Raw genomic sequence first — 19,011 nt, forward strand, 5'->3', positions numbered from 1 at the left:
TTTTGTTAACAGGTGGGGGATCTCTCTCTCTCTCTCTCTCTCTCTCTCTCTCTCTCTCTCTCTCTGTCTCTCTCTCTCTCTCTCTCTCTCTCTCTCTCTCTCTCTCTCTCTCTCTCTCTGTGTGTGTGTGTGTGTGTGTGTGTGTGTATGCGTATGTGTGGTTTTTTGAGACAGGGTTTCTCTGTGTAGCCCTGGCTGTCCTGGAACTCGCTTTGTATACCAGGCTGGCCTTGAACTCACAGAAATCTGCCTGCCTCTACCCACTGAGTGCTGGGATTAACACCAAACCTAGCTAGGTTACTGTTGGAGGCCAACTGTCACCTTTTAAAGGGTTCTTATGAGGAGGAGAGAAGAATAAGACAGTTTTAGATAGAAAGATAGCAGAGAGGAAACACAAGAAACCAAGGGGTAGGGCAAAAGACTTTCCCATTGCTAGATCAAAGCATACCACACAGCCAAGTGTAGACCCTTCCAAACACTTGGTAAACACGCCTGTGGTCAAATCATTACCTTATGCAGCCCTGTTGGGTAGAGCAAGCTCAGATCTAATTAGGTAACCTCTGTGGGTCTCCAGAGGTTACCTGTCTCTTAAAGGGCCCTCCTGGTCTGTTATCAACCCAGAACACTGGGAGCAGCTGCTTTTCAGAGGAAGGCCACTCTTCAGAACCCACTCACATCCTTGATGTAAGGTTTTAAGGATGATGTCATTTTTCTGAAAGGGAGCTGTGTTTGCTGCAGGGAAGCAAAAGTCCAGCAAAGGTCCAGTGGCTGACCCCACTGTCTCTGCTGTCACCTCACAGATCCCATTTACAACGGTGAGAAAGGAACAGCCACCACCATGGGCACCTCCGTTGAGAGCATTGAACTTGTCCTCCCACCCCATGCAAACCATCATGGAAACACGTTTGGCGGGCAGATTATGGCATGGATGGAGACAGTGGCCACCATTTCTGCAAGGTTCTCAGTGTTGGTCTGGGGGTAGGGGCCCAGGAAATACGGCTTGAAGTGGTTTCCCTTTTCATAAATTATGCACAAACTGTGAAATGTCTATTCTGTAGCCTTTCTTGCTGTGTGCACCAATCCAGGTGTATTTTTTCTATGAAGGGAAAATTTGGCTTTTAGTCTCTGGGTCAACTCAGTGACTGGGAAGGCTAAGGAAGAGGTGTGATCAACATTGGCTGTCGGTTGTCATCACTTGTCCTACCCCAATCCACAAGTCCCAGTGTCCTGGGACCTTTGTCAGGAGCTGTCAGGATGAGTATGACACACTAATGTCAGACAACAAAAAGCTTTGACTCGCTTTTGGAGGGACTTCTGTAGAAGACAGACCAACGCCAAAGAGTCGCCATCTTCTGGAAATACCCGCTTTGTTGCCCCAAATGTTGGAGGCTGTGTTCAGATCCCCTCCACACATAGTCCTCTTGAGTCAAGGAGTTGTCTGCTTAGAAAACAGGTTGCTTGCTTGCCTAGGGCAGCCATTCAATGAATCAGTTGTGTATGAGACTCCTCAGGAGGATGTCCATCTCCGGTTTTCTCTTCCCTTTGTTTCCTTAGCCGCCTGTGCCATGGGCACCCCTTTCTGAAGTCTGTGGACATGTTTAAATTCCGGGGACCATCCAAAGTTGGGGACCGCCTCGTCTTCAATGCCATAGTCAACAACACGTTTCAGAACAGGTAAAGTGTGCTCCTTGTTTGGCGCTCTCCTTTCAATTGAGTGTAGGTGCTGCATCACAATACCATCCAATCGTTGTTAAACTTCACTACATATGGACACATACTCCTGTTCTGCCCCTGTTCTCGTCACACTTGGAGAATTATAATGAATTGTTTTGTCCATAGAGTGCTGGGACATCCAGCTGGCCCAGGATGGTTCCAATAGGTACCTGCCATCCTACCAGAATGGGTTCTTCCTATCAGCATCCATGATGGACTTGTTGCTTATAAAATTTCACAAAGTATTTTTTATTTTTTATTTTTTTTGGCTTTTTGAGACAGGGTTTCTCTGTGTAGCTTTGGAGCCTTTCCTGGAACTCACTCTGCAGCTCAGGCTGGTCTCGAACTCACAGAGATCCACCTGCTTCTGCTTCCTGAGTGCTGGGATTAAAGGCATGGGCCACCACCACTGACCGGCTGTATTTTCTTCTTTTTAAGATGTAAAGAAAGAGGAGAGGGATATCTCTGTTTTCTGCCAAACTTCAGCCTTTCATTCTTTTAAACCACGGAACTATTGTTTTTAAGGAAGAAAACATGTTGTGAGCGCAGTTTAACTCACTGTCCCTATGAACTAAATAAGTCAATGGATGTGTGTACCAGCGGGAAAGGAAAATGGAAACTCACCCAGGCACTCCTACAATCCCCCAAAGTGGATTTTAGCGGTTGTACAGATTGGCTGACACCCAAGGAGAAAAATCAGAGCCTTTGTCCTCTTGTTGCTTGGTGGGAGGGGAGGCCGAGCACGCCACGGTCCTCCTTGCCCACCACCCTGCATCTCCCTTGCAGTGTGGAAGTTGGGGTGCGCGTTGAGGCCTTTGACTGTCAGGAGTGGGCTGAGGGCCGAGGCCGCCACATCAACAGCGCTTTCCTCATTTACAATGCTGTTAATGATCAGGAGGAGGTCATCATCTTCCCCAGAATCCAACCCATATCAAAGGTCAGTCATCACCATGCAAGCCTCAGTGACCTGTAGGCACAGAGCTCCATGCAGCTTCCCACCGGCAACTGTCTCCAAGAGGTTTGCTTTCTGCTATGCCTAACCGAGTACAGTGGGCTCTTTCCTTTCCCTTTGCCCCACATCACTCGGGTGATGTGTCTCTCTCTACAGTAGACGCTGTTGTGGAGCATGTGGCTTTCTGTGTCTCCTTTCGGAATCTGCTATCATGTCTAGGGCATCCGGTTCTGGATGCTATGCCACATTCATGGGAAACCCGTCTTTCTCATCCAGGAATCAACCTAGTGCTAATGCTCACCCCCTCTAAAAACTCTCAAGTTAAATCTGTGTGATTTTAGTAGTAGAAATTAAAAAATCTCCACGTTGAAAAGGAAATGAATGGCCGTCAAGGTCACCGAGAGGCTCAGACCTCACAAGGAAGTATCACAGAGTCCCAGTTAGTCTAGGAGAAGGATACCTAAGGATTGCAGTGCCAACCTTTAGAAACTGATTGGTTGTACTCTTTTTTTAAAGGATGATGTTCGACGTTATCAGGGAGCTATCGCAAGAAGGAGAATTCGCCTAGGCAGGTAAAAGGCATAACGTGTGAGGATTTCATGGGCTTTTCTCCATCTGACAAGCCACTCCTGGGATCGCTGTTCCCACATAATGGGGAAGAAAAGGGACCTAATGTTTCTTAAAAGTTAAAAATGGTTCAGCCTGGAAATGGTTCTTCCTGATTCCCCCACCAAAGAGCATGTTTGTTTGTTTTTTTTTAAACAAACAACTTCAAATTAAGAAATTATCATGGGTCCTTTACTAAGCATAGAGAAAAAAAATTGTTACTTAATACTTTCTTTTATTTTATTTCAGGAAATATGTTATTTCCCACAAAAAAGAAGTTCCACTCAACACAAAATGGGATATAAGCAAAAAGGTACCAGTTTGACAGTTTGGAATGCTTCATGTAACATCACACCATCACAGAAGCAGAACCTTCCTTGCTTAACAGGTCCAGGTTGTACCTACGCAGGTTAGGTAACAAGAAGAACTGTACAACCCTCCATTTCTAAATGATGCCACTGGTTATCTTACTGTGAGATTTGAACTCTGTGAACAGCTTCCCAATTCTGCCCCCAAGATGTTATGACACCAGCTGGCCTGGGTTGTTTCAATCTGGTGTCTTGCCTTGATTTGCAATGATTGGCATGCTTATCAACTTGAACTTTTATAGAGCATGATATGGTTCAGTGGTTAAGAGCCCTGGAAGCTCTTCCAGAGGACCCAGGTTCAATTCCCACATCCACACAGAGGCTCACAACCATTTGTAACTCCAGTTCTAGGAGCTCTGATGCCCTCTTCTGTCCTCCACAGGCACTGCACACACGTGGTGCACAGACATACATGCAGGCAAAATATCCATATTCGTAAAATAAAAATAAACACTTTTTTTTAAAAAAAAAAAAAGAAGGATTAGTAATTTAAACATCTTTGACAATAACATCTAATGCAGGATCCGAGTTTACTTATCACACACATTGTTATAAGTCACACTGAAGGGCATCTGTCTTGGCTCAGGATACCAACTCAAAGCATACACATCTGATGAGCAGGTAGTTACCTTGTCTGGACTTTGAGATAGAAGTTAGATATTAGCAGTAGACAGTTTAGTTTGTGCTCAACATTATCACTTTGGCTCAATATATGCCTCCTCCAACACTGTCCATGATGGAAGCAGAAAATGATGCCTCCCAAGCCTATATGTTGAACACATAGCTTTAAATTTTTTTTTTTTTTTGTGTGTGTGTGTGTGTGTGTTTTAGGGATCCCTCAGTAATGCCAATGTGGAAGATCTCAGAAATTTGGCATCCAAAAGTGGCTGGGAGATTACCACCACCTTGGAGAAGGTAGGTGCCCAATGTTTATGCTGTTGCTGCCCAAAACTAATTTGTCTTTGAATTCTTTTCTGTCTTGTGATGATGCTTCATCTACAGTTGCTGTGAACAGCTTTCCAATTCTGCCCCCAAGATGTTATGACACCAGCTAGCCTGGGTTGTTTCAGTCTGATGTCTTGCCTTGATTTGCAATGATTGGCATGCTTATCAACTTGAACTTTTATAGAGCAAGAAGGATTAGTTATGTTAAGGGAGATGGTTCAGTGGTTAAGAGCACTGGAAACTCTTCCAGAGGACCCAGGTTCAATTCCCACATCCACACAGAGGCTCACAACCATCTGTAACTCCAGTTCTAGGAGCTCTGATGCTCTTTTCTGTCCTTACATTGCAATTTAAGTTTTCAATTATCATTTTTTTCCAAACAGATAATAAACCTTTTTAAGAAGGAAGCAATTCTTTTAAGAAGGATACGATTTCTTTGTATCTGTCTTAGCATACAATTTTGGCATATTATCCCTGGAGGACTCTTGGAAGCCAATGCCCACATTCACTAGACTCTAAGCTCTAGGGGACAGTTTGCTCTACCGCTGTATTCTCAGACTATGGTAGATGGTAGTGTCTGACCCTTGGAAGATAATCGGGGTTGCCAGCTTTGGGATATGTCTACTATGGACTGTTGCTCATCGTCAGTGAAATGCTACCCTAGGAAACAGAGAGTCAAATGTCCAGACCGTCCTGGAACAGTCCAAGTTTGCTCCTGTTGTCCTATCCTACCTTCAGTCATGCCTCAGAGTCAGTGGGGATGAGACTCAAACAACCCTCTCACCTTGGACTCTAAGGAACTTCAAGGTTGTTTCCCTTGTCATTTCCAGTTCTCATTTTGCCTTCTTCTTCTCCCCTTTTGCTGTTTGTTTTGGTCATTTCCTTGTCCACACTGTTGACTCCTTCCAGGGTCTTCCTTATGCGCTGTAGATCCAGCGAGGTTCCCAGGTATACAGGGCTCAGTGATGAAGGAACAGGTTTAATAACTAAAGCGTTACTTTCTCACTATTGTTCATAAAAGGAGCTTCCATACTTCTTTTCTTTTCTAGATATGAAATCTGTCTCTCACTTTTTTTTTTTTTGCTGGCTTCTGAGCATCATCACCAACAGGTTTTACCCACCCCCAACCTAGCACTTTTTCTCTGTAGCTGGCCCTGAACTACATTTTCCTCCCAAGAACTTGGATCAACAGTGTGTACCACAGCCAATTTTTTATTCTTATTTTCAATGTAATTGGATTTGAAGTCTTATATTTATAATAAAATTGGACCCTACTTAAGGTTTTAATGCATATTTAACTTTCTATATTTAGGGGTAGAAATAACTAAAAGTAATAATACAAGAAGCCAAAGGCAAATCTAGAAACAGCACACACACACATGAAACTGCTCAAGAGTAATATAAGGAGGTTCTCAAATGAGTGAGATGTTGCAGTGTTTCACCTAGAGAGGCCAGGTCTAACTTAGGCAGGTTAAGGTACAGACAAATGCAACAACCAAAGAGCTCCCAAGGTGTGATCCTCCTCTCTTGGAGGTAGTGTCATGAGTGAGATCAAGAGAACTCTCTAGGCAGTGCTTAGCTTGAACTGAGTCCTCCGGGGGCTAAATTACCACGGGGGCCTGTCCTGACAGGCATGGCTATTTTAAGGAATATCTGAAGTCAGAGAGTGTGCCCCAAAATGGTGAAAACAAAAATGACTTAGATTGCCCAAAAGTCCTCTCTGGGAAAGAGCCCTGGTATAGGCAGCTGACCAGAGGGGATCTAGTCTCAGAAAAGCTGAAGGAGACAAACGAGGCTCAGAGTGCCACCCTGCCCATCCCCAGCCCTTGACATCTGTGGTAATCCCCTGGTGCCCTTAGGCCTCTATAGAAAGTAGTTTCCGCTGGGCAGTGGTGGTGCACGCCTTTAATGCCAGCACTCAGGAGGCAGAGGAAGGTGGATCTCTGTGAGTTCCAGGCCAGCCTGGTCTATAGAGTGAGTTCCCAGGATAGCCAGGGCTGTGACACAGTGAAATGTTGGCTCAAAAAAAGTAATTTCTTCTTCCCGTCTCTAATGTAATCTCAATAACATATATACCAATTGGTACAAAAAGTCTAAAGTGTTTATTGGAATACTAGTTGACACCCGAGCAGAGATCAGAGCAGAGCGTTATTATGATGAAAACAGTTCCACTAATGGAGTCTGAGCAGAGTTGCTTCAGTGAGTCTGGAGCTATTTCCGTTAAGCTTCATTTCAGAGAAAAAACTGTGCAATCTCCCCAGACACTAGAATTGGTTGTGAATCCTGTCTACTTCCATCCCCATGAGCAAAGAGAAGCTATTATCTTGGGTAACGTCTTGGAGAATCTTTCCATGAAGCCAAAACTGGATCCGACTACTGTGACAAGGTGCCATGACCATGACCGAGGCAACTTACAAAAGAAAATGTTTCATTAGGCTTGCGTTCCAGAGGGTTAGAGTCCAAGATGGGTGGTAGGAACAGCAGAGTGTTCACAGTGCAACCTCAAGCAGAGGGCAGAGAAAGCACACTGGAAATGGCATGGGCTCACCACCGTAAGCCCACCCCCAGTGACACACCATCATCAACACCACACCTCCTAATCCTTAGCAAACAGCCACCAACTGAAGACCAAGGATTCAAATGCCAGAGAGCATCTCATTCAACTCCACAGTGGTTTTCCTCTGGCAAATCTAAAGAGAGCCAAAATGGACCACTGCCTTCCTTGGTCTCTTTTGCATCCATGACATTGGTTCAGGTAGCAGGATAATAAGGAGGACTTCCTGCTCCCTTTGCCTTGTCAGGGAAGGAATAGACATTATTCACTCATCTACTATGTCAGTGAGCTCCATCTGTGAAGGTAAAATTTAATGGTGGCTACTCCTTTTAGATCAAGGATAAAATACATCTAGAAGCTGGAGAGAAGCTTGCTAGAAAACTACTGGTTTAATTTCCTAAGTCTGTCACAAGAGAGGACCACTCACTGGGTCACTTGAAAGAGAGAATCTATGGGTTCTTTCTTCTGAAAGGGGGTATTTTGAGATCAAGTGGAGGCTGGCTGGTTGCTTGTGAGAAGAGAACATTAGTGCCTCACCTCTCACCTGGCTTCTAGACTGTTCTAGTCAGCCTACTGAGCCTTGGCTTGTAGATGCATCCCTCACCCAATCTCTGCCTTCATCTCCACACAGTGTGTGCTCCCCGTGTGCATGTCTGTATCCAGCTTCACTTTTCTAGAAAGACACCAGTCATATTGGACCCACCTTCCTGCAATATGACCTCATTCTAATGAAGATTATTGGCAAAACCCACATTTCCATATAAAGTCACCTTACAAGGTACAAGAGATTAGGACTCTACCATAGAAGTGTGGGCAGGAGGGGACCATGATCCAACTCTAAGCAAGTGTTCAGCCCAATGTTCTCTCACCACCACCCTGATTCACCAAAGGAGACCATGACAGTCCCAAAGCAAGCCTGTGGCCAGCTCCACTGATTCTGCAGCCCACCGGTAGCCAGGCCTAGAGAGGCCCAGCCACCACGCTTCTCTGTGGATTTTCACCAGTGGATTTCCTTCAGCTTCTGTGCTGTGGGCAGCCATGCGGGGCTCCACCTGGCTTTGTTTGTATCTGATGAATGCTCACAGTCTAGACCAGGCCTTTCTTTGCAGGCTGGAACTGAAGACACCCATGGCCTGGAAGGGATGCGTTTTTACATAAGCGAGTCGTCACCTGTTGGCTGCCTAAGCTTCCTGTAGTTTCTTTCTCATTCCTTCATTCCCACAGTGAGGATGGTATTATGTTTAGGTACAGATATATGCTTCAGTAAAGGTCAGTTCTTCACAGCTTGATTTCTTTCCATCTGCCTGATTCCTGTGGTTGAAGTCCTAACCCTGTGTTTGTCTTCTCACAGCTTGTTGCCATGGGAATGATTACAAGATGGAAAATTTCAATACTAACCTCAAAACACCCTGAGAGAGATGGAGAAAGCAAGCAGAATAGAAATGTGCTCTTAGCTTGAACACATAGATCTGATCATTTAAAAAAAAAATGGAAGAAAGCTCAAAGCCGCAGAAATGATATTAGTGTTTAAGTATAATGTCAAATGGCTCCTGCTTATCTAACAGATACTACATATTAGAAAGTGGCCTTGGGAATCAGAAAGCCAAGAATACTTGTGGGGAAGAAGTGTGTTCCCCGGGTCCTTTTGAGAAATTGAGTTTGTCCTAGAGACAGTTGGCTTGTGTCCTGGGTACCTTTACACCACTCAAGACACGCCTGACATGCTGAGAGGGTGTTGTAATTCATAGTCTCATCTCTAAAGCCTTAGGGTAGAGGAGATACCGGTCTGTCTAGCACCGTGGTGACATTCTCTGTCTTTAGTGTTCAGAGGCAGGAAAGACTACCTTTTGTTCTTTTTCATAAAAAAAAAAAAAAAGATGCAAATGAACTCACCCCCGTACTATGTGGATGGTACAGAACTAGCATCCTGCTCAGCTCCTGGGCATCCAAGACTGAGGTGAAGCTGTTTGGCTTCCATTGATAGATGCCTTAACTGGTGCAGGCACGTAGGACACCAGTATGTGTGTATGTGAGTGTCTCTGAAAGCAAAAATATAGTTTTCTCTTGTAAGTTAATTTTCCTTCATACCTTTTAGATCAAAATATATACCCTGGAAGAACAAGATGCCATATCTGTTAAGGTTGAGAAGCATGTTGGCAGTCCAGCACACACGGCTTATCATCTCTTGTCCGACTTCACGACGCGACCTTTGTGGGACCCTCATTACATGTAAGAACAAACTTCAATTTTTTTCTTAGTCCAGCCTGACATTGTGGGAAGGATATACTTCAGTTATACTTCATCTCCATTGCCCAACGCACGATATATTGTTCCAGGTATTTAGAGAAGTTTTAGAGCTTGCTTCGTCCAAACTACTGCGTCAGGTGATCCTGATGTGTAAAACAACATCAATACACCCATCTGTTTGTCATCTGTATTGAGTTGGCACATGCGGCCCACATCTATTCTGATACTACTGACAAATTCAAAGCTGATGCTGTTCCTGTTTCCGAGTCAGGGCAAGGCTGCACTGACAGCCGTGTCAGGACCTGCTTTGGAATCCGGCTTGGCCAGGCTCTGTAGCACACACTTTTTTCTTTGCTACACAGCCTCATGGCTCTGGAGGAGGTATTCAGTGTCTTCCCAGAGCTCTTTTCTGCAAAGCCAAAAGTCTTAGTGAAAAGCTAGCAGTGAGTCCCAGAGGAAAACTGTGCCCCTGCTCTCTTTTGATTCTCTCTTGATTATCATGCCCTGCTCCCATCCATCCACTTCTCTCCGGCCACTTCCTGTCTCAGCATTCTTGGAGCCGTCTCTTCCATCCCAACTTTGCTGGAATATGATTGGTCATAACCATCCATAGGTCCCAGTTTCCATATTTAAACACTTTGGATAAAAAAAAATGTGTGTTTGTGCATGTGTGTGTGTGTGGGGGGAGGATGTCAGCATCAAACATGTACAGATTTCTTTTACTTCTTTCTTCCTTTAAATAGTCTAGCAACTATCAACATGCCATTTCCATTATATAAGTGATCTAGAGATGTTTTGGTGCACACTGAAGGTTATGCAAATGTTATCATGAAAATGCGATGTCATTGCCCATATGGGACTTGAGCATCAAGTTTTGGTGTTACCACAGGTCTAGGGATGACTGTGGAGCGGATGAGCCTTGTCAGCTACCCTGTAGTGACAGCTTCCACTCAGGCCTAGCCTCCCAAACTACAGAACACTGCAGCATCTCAAAGACACCTCGTCTTTCAACAAATTATTCTAAATGTTTCTGCCACAATTCTTCTTGACTTGGCATTCCATTGAAATTGAACGTGAATGAATGGAGAAGCCAGTGAATTCATCTCAATTCAACCAACTTCTCTTGTATATCTCCTTAAGACTCAGGATCTGCATCAATTGTTTGCATTTAACTCTCACAATAACCCCCTAGATACTATTCTTTGCATTATACAGATGAAATAATAAAATGACTTGTCTAATGTAGTATGGCCAGTAAGCAGCAGTCTGAAGATCAAAAGCAAATGGTTTGGCTTCGAAAGTTAGTGTTCTTCCCAGCATACTGCATCTCTTGAGCGCTAGGACCAGCCTTATATCTCACTCATCTTCAAAATGATTTATTTGATCCTAGAAAAAGATAATTTTGTGGAAAGCTTATTGCCTTCCTCTGGTGTTTTGAGGGAGGTGACCTTGGAGCCAGACAGATGATGTCTTTCCATCGCATGTAAAATTACTCCTCCTGAACAAACAGCTCGTTCCAAAGTCAGCCTTCAGGCAGAGGGCTTGGGGGGAGGAGGGAGTGATCATTACAACAAGTGAATAGAGATGACATGAAGGAGATCAGGCCGATAAATAAGGGAAGCGAATGGCTCATTCTAGCGGGTGGGGAGCATGTCTTTGAAAACTGTTCTGTTCACACAGATCCTGTGAAGTCGTAGACCAGGTGAGTGAGGATGATCTGATCTATCACATCACCTGTTCTGTGGCAAATGGAGACAAACCCAAAGACTTCGTTGTACTTGTGTCACGAAGAAAGCCTCTCAAAGATGAGTGAGTACATGCAGCTCCTGCGGTGTGCCAGCACTGTCTGCCCAAGACTAGAAATGAAAGGCTACAGCCGGGCGGCGGCGGCACACGCCTGTAATCCCAGCACTGGGAGGCAGAGCCAGGCGGATCTCTGTGAGTTTGAGGCCAGCCTGGGCTACAGAGTGAGTTCCAGGAAAGGCGCAAAGCTACACAGAGAAACCCTGTCTCGAAAAAAAAAAAAAAAAAAAAAAAAAAGAAAGAAAGAAAGAAAGAAAAGAAATGAAAGGCTATGTGATAACAACAGAGCCATCCCGGACATTTCTAGTCTTCCTCTGTCATATAATCCAGGTTTTTCAAAATATATGAATCTTTAGTTACCATTTTAAAAATGCATTCATTCATTGTCAGCTGTGTGCAAAGGACCCTCAAGCACTCTAAAGCAGCCCCTTTCTGCTCTATGTAGACTAAAATGAATATTTGAAAAGGCTTTAAGACTTCTAGCTATCAGTAAACTCAGCAAGAAGAATGAAAACATCAGAAATTGACTTAGAATTCACAAAGGCTGTGCTGTGTTAGCCATCCAAACTGGCTTACTGTGTGCTAGGGCCATGGGCCAGAGTCTGAACGTGGCCTTCCCAGGCACACTGGACCACACAGAGCCTGGAATTGAAAGAGCCGTGTCCCAAATAGTTCCCTACACATGTGGGCTAGTGCATACAAGTGTTCACTGCAGCATCTTATATCGTGTCAAAGGATATAGCAAACAAGTTGATGTCTATCTGATAAATTAGGATAAATCCAAAATGCAGAGCGGTGAGCCACCTCCAAAGAGGGGAAAGTGGTTTTGGGGGAACAAATAAGATAAAAATGTATCTCTAAATATTTATTGTTAGGTGGGAAATCAAGCTGTGGGCTGTATTTGCAAAGTGACTGTATTTGTATAACAACCTACATGTGTTTACTAATGCTGCTTGGAACAGTAATAAAATCTAGAGAGTTCCTGAAAGGTGAGACTGTTACTCCTGTGGCGGGAAACAGGATTACAGCTAGAGCAGACTGGAGGCTGCTTTTATTTTGTAGTCGATTACATTCTTCATTGTTTGAATATTGGTTTTCTTTTTAATTGAAAAATGCCAGGAAACTGAAATCATAACCCTTCAGGGCACACTAAAACTTCAGTGTTTCCAGGCTTGTGCTTTGTGAAGTTACTGTATTCCCTACGTTTGAAGGTCACTATAGAGAAGGTTTTTGTTGATTTGTTTGTTAACCTAAACCTTTCATCCAGAGGAGTCTCATCTTCAGAGCTCACTCCAGCCAGGACAATGACATTGCCTCATGGGCTGGGGATGGTCAGTGTTGGAGAACTTGTCTAGCATGTAGTAAGCCCTGAATTTAACCCCTAGAACCACAAAGCCAAATTAATAAATGCCAGTATAAATTTGTTGAGAAATTTACTGTCTGTCTAACAACTATTCTGACATGGGGTTAGAACATGTATTGGTTTTTAAATGTGGCGCTTGTTACTGTGCGAGAAAGGTCACAGGCACGACAAAACCCAGTATCAGAGCTTTATTGGGGGCTGGGGGGAGGCAGAAGAGAGTGGCCAGGCCTGTGAAAGACATGTGCAGGGAGAGAGGGGGCGGGGAGGAGGAGAGCGCAGAAGACAGGGAGGAGTCTGTGACTGGCTTTTTAAGGATTCCCCTGCACATGCGCAGGTGGGCTTACAGATGACGTAAGATGTAAGCCCCCTTACTTAGCTACTGATCTGCGCATGTGCGGTCATATAGCCGGAGGAGTGGCAGAATCCTAACAACATGTGCTCTTACGTTTCAGTAACACTTACACTGTAGCAGTGAAGTCGGTTTCTCTGTCATCGGTCCCGCCATATCCACAGTACATCAGGAGCGAGGTCATATGTGCTGGGTTTCTCATCCAGGCTGTGGACAGCAGTTCATGCACTGTATGTTTGTTGAAATATTTGTACCTTAATTCATTCTCACAGATAGGGGAAAACCTCTTCATTCCCCCTAGATCTCCTAACTAATCATAGTCTTGTAATGTGTGTCCTCACTAAAAAGATCCCTTTGGTCCCTCCCTCCAGAGCCATTCACCAACAGTTGCAGTCTCTTGGGTGAACATTCTTAAGTCAATAAAAACTCAACATGCTGTATTTTCTCTTTGACACAGGTAGCGTACCTGAATCAGATGTCAGACAGCATTCTCCCTTACTTTGCTGGCAATATTGGTGGCTGGTCAAAATCCATTGAGGAAGCTGCAGCTGCTTGTATAAAATTCATAGAGAATTCTGCTCATGATGGACTCAAAAGCGTGTTATAGATGGTCAGCTCTCAATTACCTGTAATTTAATTTCCCAGGTTTAATTCCAAGTGTCCTTAGCCCTTTCACTCGGCAGGCTTTGGGGCCATACAATGATTTAATGGCAGCCTAAGCAAGATGCAGTTAAGAAGATATTAAAAACCAGCATGTGTTCCGGTGATTTGGATTCAAACTACAAGACGTCTAAAACCCCACTGTACAGACATTGGGAAATTGCCTGGACGCAATATTGCATGATCTATAAAATGTCACAAAGTTAGTTAAAACTCTCATGGACATCTCCAAATTACAGAAGTTCAATGTGTATTTTGCAATGACAAGTTTATAAAATGTGAACAATGGCAGGCTTTAAGCCCATGGGTGTTTAACATTGTTCCATGGGCAGCAGATGTCTCTGTCAGGGGTCTCTGAGAAGATGTATTCCATGTTTTAGAACTTTAAATTAGGAAGCATTAAAACATAATGGAATTCAATCAATTCTGGTAATAGGAACTACTTTACTCTTGTCATGTTCCATATATTCCAGGTAGATGGCCAATTTAGTATCTATTTCTATATGTGTGCACACCAAGCACCTGTAAAGTGTGATATTACAAAGAGAATATTGACTGAGCTCTTCTTTATGCGATCCCATTAGCACTTGATCCCCTAGACCTCAACATTTGTCATTCTACACGATGATGGATCTTAACCCATAAGACAAAACAGAATGTGTCTGGCCAGCCCCCTTCAAAGGATGACTTTTCCAAATTGAAGATCTTTAGAGTTGAGAGCAAGAGACAGGCTCGGCCATCCTGCTGTGAGCGCACCAGGTCTCTGCCTCCTCCCACTAGCCCCCTTGCATAGTCTAGGCTGGTTACAATTATGTTTATTTATCTGTTTCAAGTTTTCCTGCATGTGAGCTTTAGAATGCATTCTAATTCTATAAATTACTACTTATGTATCAAAAGAGTCGATTTGTGGAATAGAACATTCTAGAACAAAAAAGACTTCTGGAACTATTTTACATTCTAAAGGGTAACAGAATTAGTGATAATGGGCTTAGATTACACTACAACTTAGTGTGTGAAAATTTCAGACTTCTGATTGAAGACACTTCCAAATGCTATATGCATAGGCTTGGTCTTTGATTTTAGTTCTTGAAATGTTTTCCTGAACAGAAATGGAAATATTGCGAGTATCTTTAGCTGACTCACTTTGAGTCATAGAGACGCTGTCTGCTCCGGTTTGCAGGGTCCACCTTACCCAGGAGGGACAGTAGCTACATACACTCTCACCTATTCTAGGTTTTTCCCATATCACATACTTATGATGAGGCTTGGTTGATAAGTTAGAGATTTGCAATAGCCTTTAATAAAGTAGAACCATCATGGCAATATGCTAGAATAAAAACTGTGAATATGAGCTCCCTCTCAAAATGTCTTGCCATGCTGAGCTTACCTTTCTCTTGTCTTCCTGAGATGGGAAGAGAGGACAGTGTCTACAGGGGCAGAGAAGCTAAGCAGAGGTGAACTCTGTAGACACCGAGACACAGCATTAGCTGCCACTGGCCTTCTGTCTTGAACACTGCAGTTTTGTGATAGGAATACTGAGTGTCACAGACAGGAAAACACGGTAGATTCGCTGCATGGGAAGATGATGGTTCAATCTCCTGGCAGGACTAATTTCAACACACTACACAGAATGCTGCATAATACCGCTTACAAATTGCTTAATTCTAGAATTTTCCATTGACTATTTCCAGTGGTTGACAGAGTGACAACCAGGCACACTGGGTTGGCTGGGTGATATGGGCATAGTCCATACTCACCAGCATTCTCTGATATGACAGTCATTAGCCTCACAAATTTCTTAACATTGAATGAATTTAAAGCAGTTCTTCAGCCACACCAGCCCCCTTTCACGTACTGCTGGTCACCCAAAGTTGGTGACTGCTGGAATGGGAGGTATGGGTGTGAAACATGTCCATCTTCAAGATCTGTTCAGTTTGTTTCAGTCTTATAACACAGGCAGGCCCCCCTGTTTTCCCAATTTCACCCAACCTCCTGTCAAAGAATTCCATCTTCCTAAAGGTTTTGTCCTGTGCTTCTGAGCAGAGATGTAGAGGCATCTATCTGGCTGCTTCAGGGTCACCCAGTCCATCCTATATTGAAGTGTTCAATTTTAGGAGCTCTTGTCTTTACAGACTTTGAAAGGGCATGATATAGGAAAAGACAGCAGCATGCTGGTGTCTTCTTAGGCTACTCCAAAACTAAACCTACTGTCCAAAACCATGCTACAGTGCATCTGGGTTATGAAGCAATAGCCCTTGGGTTTACATTGTCCTAAAAACCTTTCTATGACATTTTATTTATTTGTTTTATGTGTATTCATCAGATTGGTGGGGGTGGGCACATGCCACTGCACCTGGGTGAAGGTCAGAGAACAACCTGGGGGAGTCAGTTCTCTCCTTCCACCTTGTGAGCCCCAGGGCTTGAAATAAAGTCGTTAGGTTTGGGGGTAAGCCCCTTTACCTAATGAGCTATCTTTGTGGGCCATGCATTTCCTCTTTATTATAGGAAAATGTCTGCCCTTCTGCCATTCATACTACTGACATCTTTTCTGGTAGGCATTCTATGCTCTGTGGTTTCTGCAAGGACTGGAATGCACTTTTTATAGCATAAATAAAATGAATAAATAATATGCAGTGTTGGAAGGCCCACTGTCTGGGAAAATAAAGCAGGCAAGGGAGATGAGCTGGGAGGATTGATTTTTAGGGTGACTAGAGATACTTGAGCATAAACCAGACACACAGAGAGAGTGATACAAAGACCTGTAGCTATAGGATAGGACCCCACCAAAGGGTCAGCCCTCGTCAGCTCCCAAGGACAACGCTTCTGCCTCATTCTAGGAAAAATGGAAAACCAAGTGAGCCTGCCACAGAGTGACAGATAATTAAAAACAGCAGAATCTCAAGACAACATTTCTCTCCCGTCTAGAGCCAGGCTCTAAGCAAATGTGGACGTAAGGTAAGCCATTAACTGGTTCAGCAGATGTCAGCTGGCCAGGGGATGGGGACAGGAAGTTGGGGAGGCTCTCATCAGGTCCTATCCCTAACTATAGAAAGGGATATTGGTACATGACAGTTACTCAGGGAGAGAGCGTCATTCTTGGTTTTGTTTTTTTGTGGAGGGTGGGGGAGAGGATGGCTACTGGCAAGTTGCCCATGTCCCACGTCCCATACCCTTGCACATATGGGCAGCACTAATGGACTTAATGGGCGATTTAAATTAAACAAACAAAAAAGGACAGGAAGCTGGGAGCGTTGTTGGGAGGGTTCAGGAGGAACTGGTTGGGGAAGATGGGGAGGTTGGATATTATCACCTCTTGTTGTATAATGTATGAAATTCTCAAAGACTACATTAAAAAATAAAGTTTTCAAGCTCCAAAAGGGAGTCACTTAAATGCAGATTTCATTAGAAACATGCTGCTTTTACATAATTATAGAAACACTACAGAAAATCACTAACTAGTCATTATTATTCAGACAGAAATATTAACAATTGAACAAGCATTTAGTCTTTCATTATTATGTATCAAATTCGTGCTCCAATGTCACTGTCCTGTCTTGATTCCTCTTAATAAAGCCCATAACTGGCATGATTAAAAAAGAGAGGAGATTATGGTTGGTTTTCATTTTGAACGTTGTGGTATTTTTATAGAATGTTAGAGATTTTGTGGCCGTTTTTATAGTTTTTTTCCAGTGCTTCTAACAAGACCAAGAGGTTTTTTATTTAAGAAGAAACCTCCTTTCTAGTTAGTGTGCCTGGTTTTGATGCATCCCAGCTGCTGTGTGCATCTCCTCCTCTTTCACCTATGCCATAGGAAAAAAATCTAGAGGAGGAAAGGAGAAAATGGATCAGAATGTGAGCACCCCGGCACTCGAACACCTGTAGGAAATGACAACTGATGTTAATAAAATTAAAATCAATCAGAATTCGTTTGTAATACAGCACCACATCATCCTGTTCTGTTTCCAAGTTGTTCACGGTGCAGGGGAAGTGTCAGGACATCCTACCATGGTTGGGGGTTTGTTGGAGTTGAGTAAATACAGAGGTATTTATATAGCGTAAATATAGGTGATTTCCAGGGAGTGAATACGAGGGTCTCCCATGGAATCTAACCAGGCGAGGAAAGGAGATAATATGGTCAAGAGAGGTGATTTTATTTTTTTTCAGAAACAGCCTAACAAATTTTTACTGACATAGTTGAAGGGATAGTTTTGAAAATATGTATTAAAAAGATATACAGGGGTTGGGGATTTAGCTCAATGGTAGAATACATGCCTAGCAAGCACAAGACCCTGGGTTCGATCCTCAGCTCCAAAAAAATAAAAAAGATATACGTAAAGGACTATGTTTCACAGTTTGGGATAAATTATTAAAGCAAGAAATATTAAATCCATTCGTAGATTACTTCTTCCATTTGAAAATACCTGGAACCTTTGGGCGCGGCAGCTCTCTCAGGGCCTCACTCTTGCTGGCTCTGAGTGTGTCAGACTTGGAGACATCTATATCCTGGTTCTAAGTCACAAGTCAAGATGACCACTGTATGGCTTCAGGTCAACTGCTAGCTCACAGGCAGAGGTCAGCGGGAGGGACTCGCTCTTGTGCCGCTGACCACAGGACCTGGTCAGAAAGTTCAGGTCCAGAGTCTCTCAGGTGTCTCTAGGTTCCAGGTCTGTTCTAGGTCTCAGTCAGTCTCTTAACACCCTGCCCCCATGTCTGAAGTCTGAAGCATGCACTTCAGCACACCTTGGCATTCTCTCTCTTTTTTTTTTTTCCGAGACAGGGTTTCTCTGTAGCTTTGTACCTTTCCTGGAACTCACTCTGTAAACCAGGCTGGCCTCAAACTCACAGAGATCCGCCTGCCTCTGCCTCTCGAGTGCTGGGATTAAAGGCCTGTGCCACCACCGCCCGGCCACCTTGTCACTCTTGTTAGACTTGAGGAGCCAAAGAAAGTAACCCAAATGCACACTGCTCCTGTCACCTGCTGCATCTCAAGCAAGATGGGCCTCTGCACCTGAACAAAGAGTCTTACGCCTTCTGCCAACAGCCACACAACTATGGCAGCCTCATTTTCTTGTAGCTTATTCAGAATCTCAGCCTCTTTGCAGCTGCCGGCACTAACTCAGCTCCCTTCTCACAAGTCAGAGACATCTTAGATTAAAATGTCCTCTCTCATTTTATACCTGTCAAGATGAAGCACCGTATAAAAATCCACACATTTCCACTGAGGCCATCTTTCGGTTCCTGTTTTGTGACCTTCTAGAAACATTTAAAAGGCGTTAGGATGAATTCTGACACTATTTAAGAGCACATTCCTCCCGCTTGCGTCCTCTCCTTTCCTCACCCGGTGTAGACTCTCTGGAAGATCCCGTATTCACTCCCTGGAAATTACCTGTGTCTCAACTTCTCCAACAAAACCCAGCTGTGGTAGAACTATCCCCATCGTTACCGCCAGTA

General features: G+C 43.8%; 1 protein-coding gene across 1 annotated transcript in view; it reads left to right on the plus strand.

The window, feature by feature from the left end:
- Positions 1-17,101, plus strand: part of Acot12 (acyl-CoA thioesterase 12) — a 44,322-nt gene extending 27,221 nt beyond the window's left edge. The window contains exons 6-15 of the mRNA XM_036207149.1: positions 801-957; positions 1,555-1,674; positions 2,500-2,650; positions 3,182-3,237; positions 3,521-3,584; positions 4,471-4,554; positions 9,234-9,367; positions 11,066-11,194; positions 13,004-13,130; positions 13,358-17,101. Coding sequence (XP_036063042.1) covers positions 801-957; positions 1,555-1,674; positions 2,500-2,650; positions 3,182-3,237; positions 3,521-3,584; positions 4,471-4,554; positions 9,234-9,367; positions 11,066-11,194; positions 13,004-13,130; positions 13,358-13,507 — 1,172 coding nt within the window. The 3' untranslated portion in view covers positions 13,508-17,101. The remainder of the gene's footprint in view (positions 1-800; positions 958-1,554; positions 1,675-2,499; positions 2,651-3,181; positions 3,238-3,520; positions 3,585-4,470; positions 4,555-9,233; positions 9,368-11,065; positions 11,195-13,003; positions 13,131-13,357) is intronic.
- Positions 17,102-19,011: the final 1,910 nt, after the last annotated feature.

This window comes from Onychomys torridus, chromosome 15, assembly GCF_903995425.1.
Source record: "Onychomys torridus chromosome 15, mOncTor1.1, whole genome shotgun sequence".
Classification (NCBI taxonomy): Eukaryota; Metazoa; Chordata; class Mammalia; order Rodentia; family Cricetidae; genus Onychomys; species Onychomys torridus.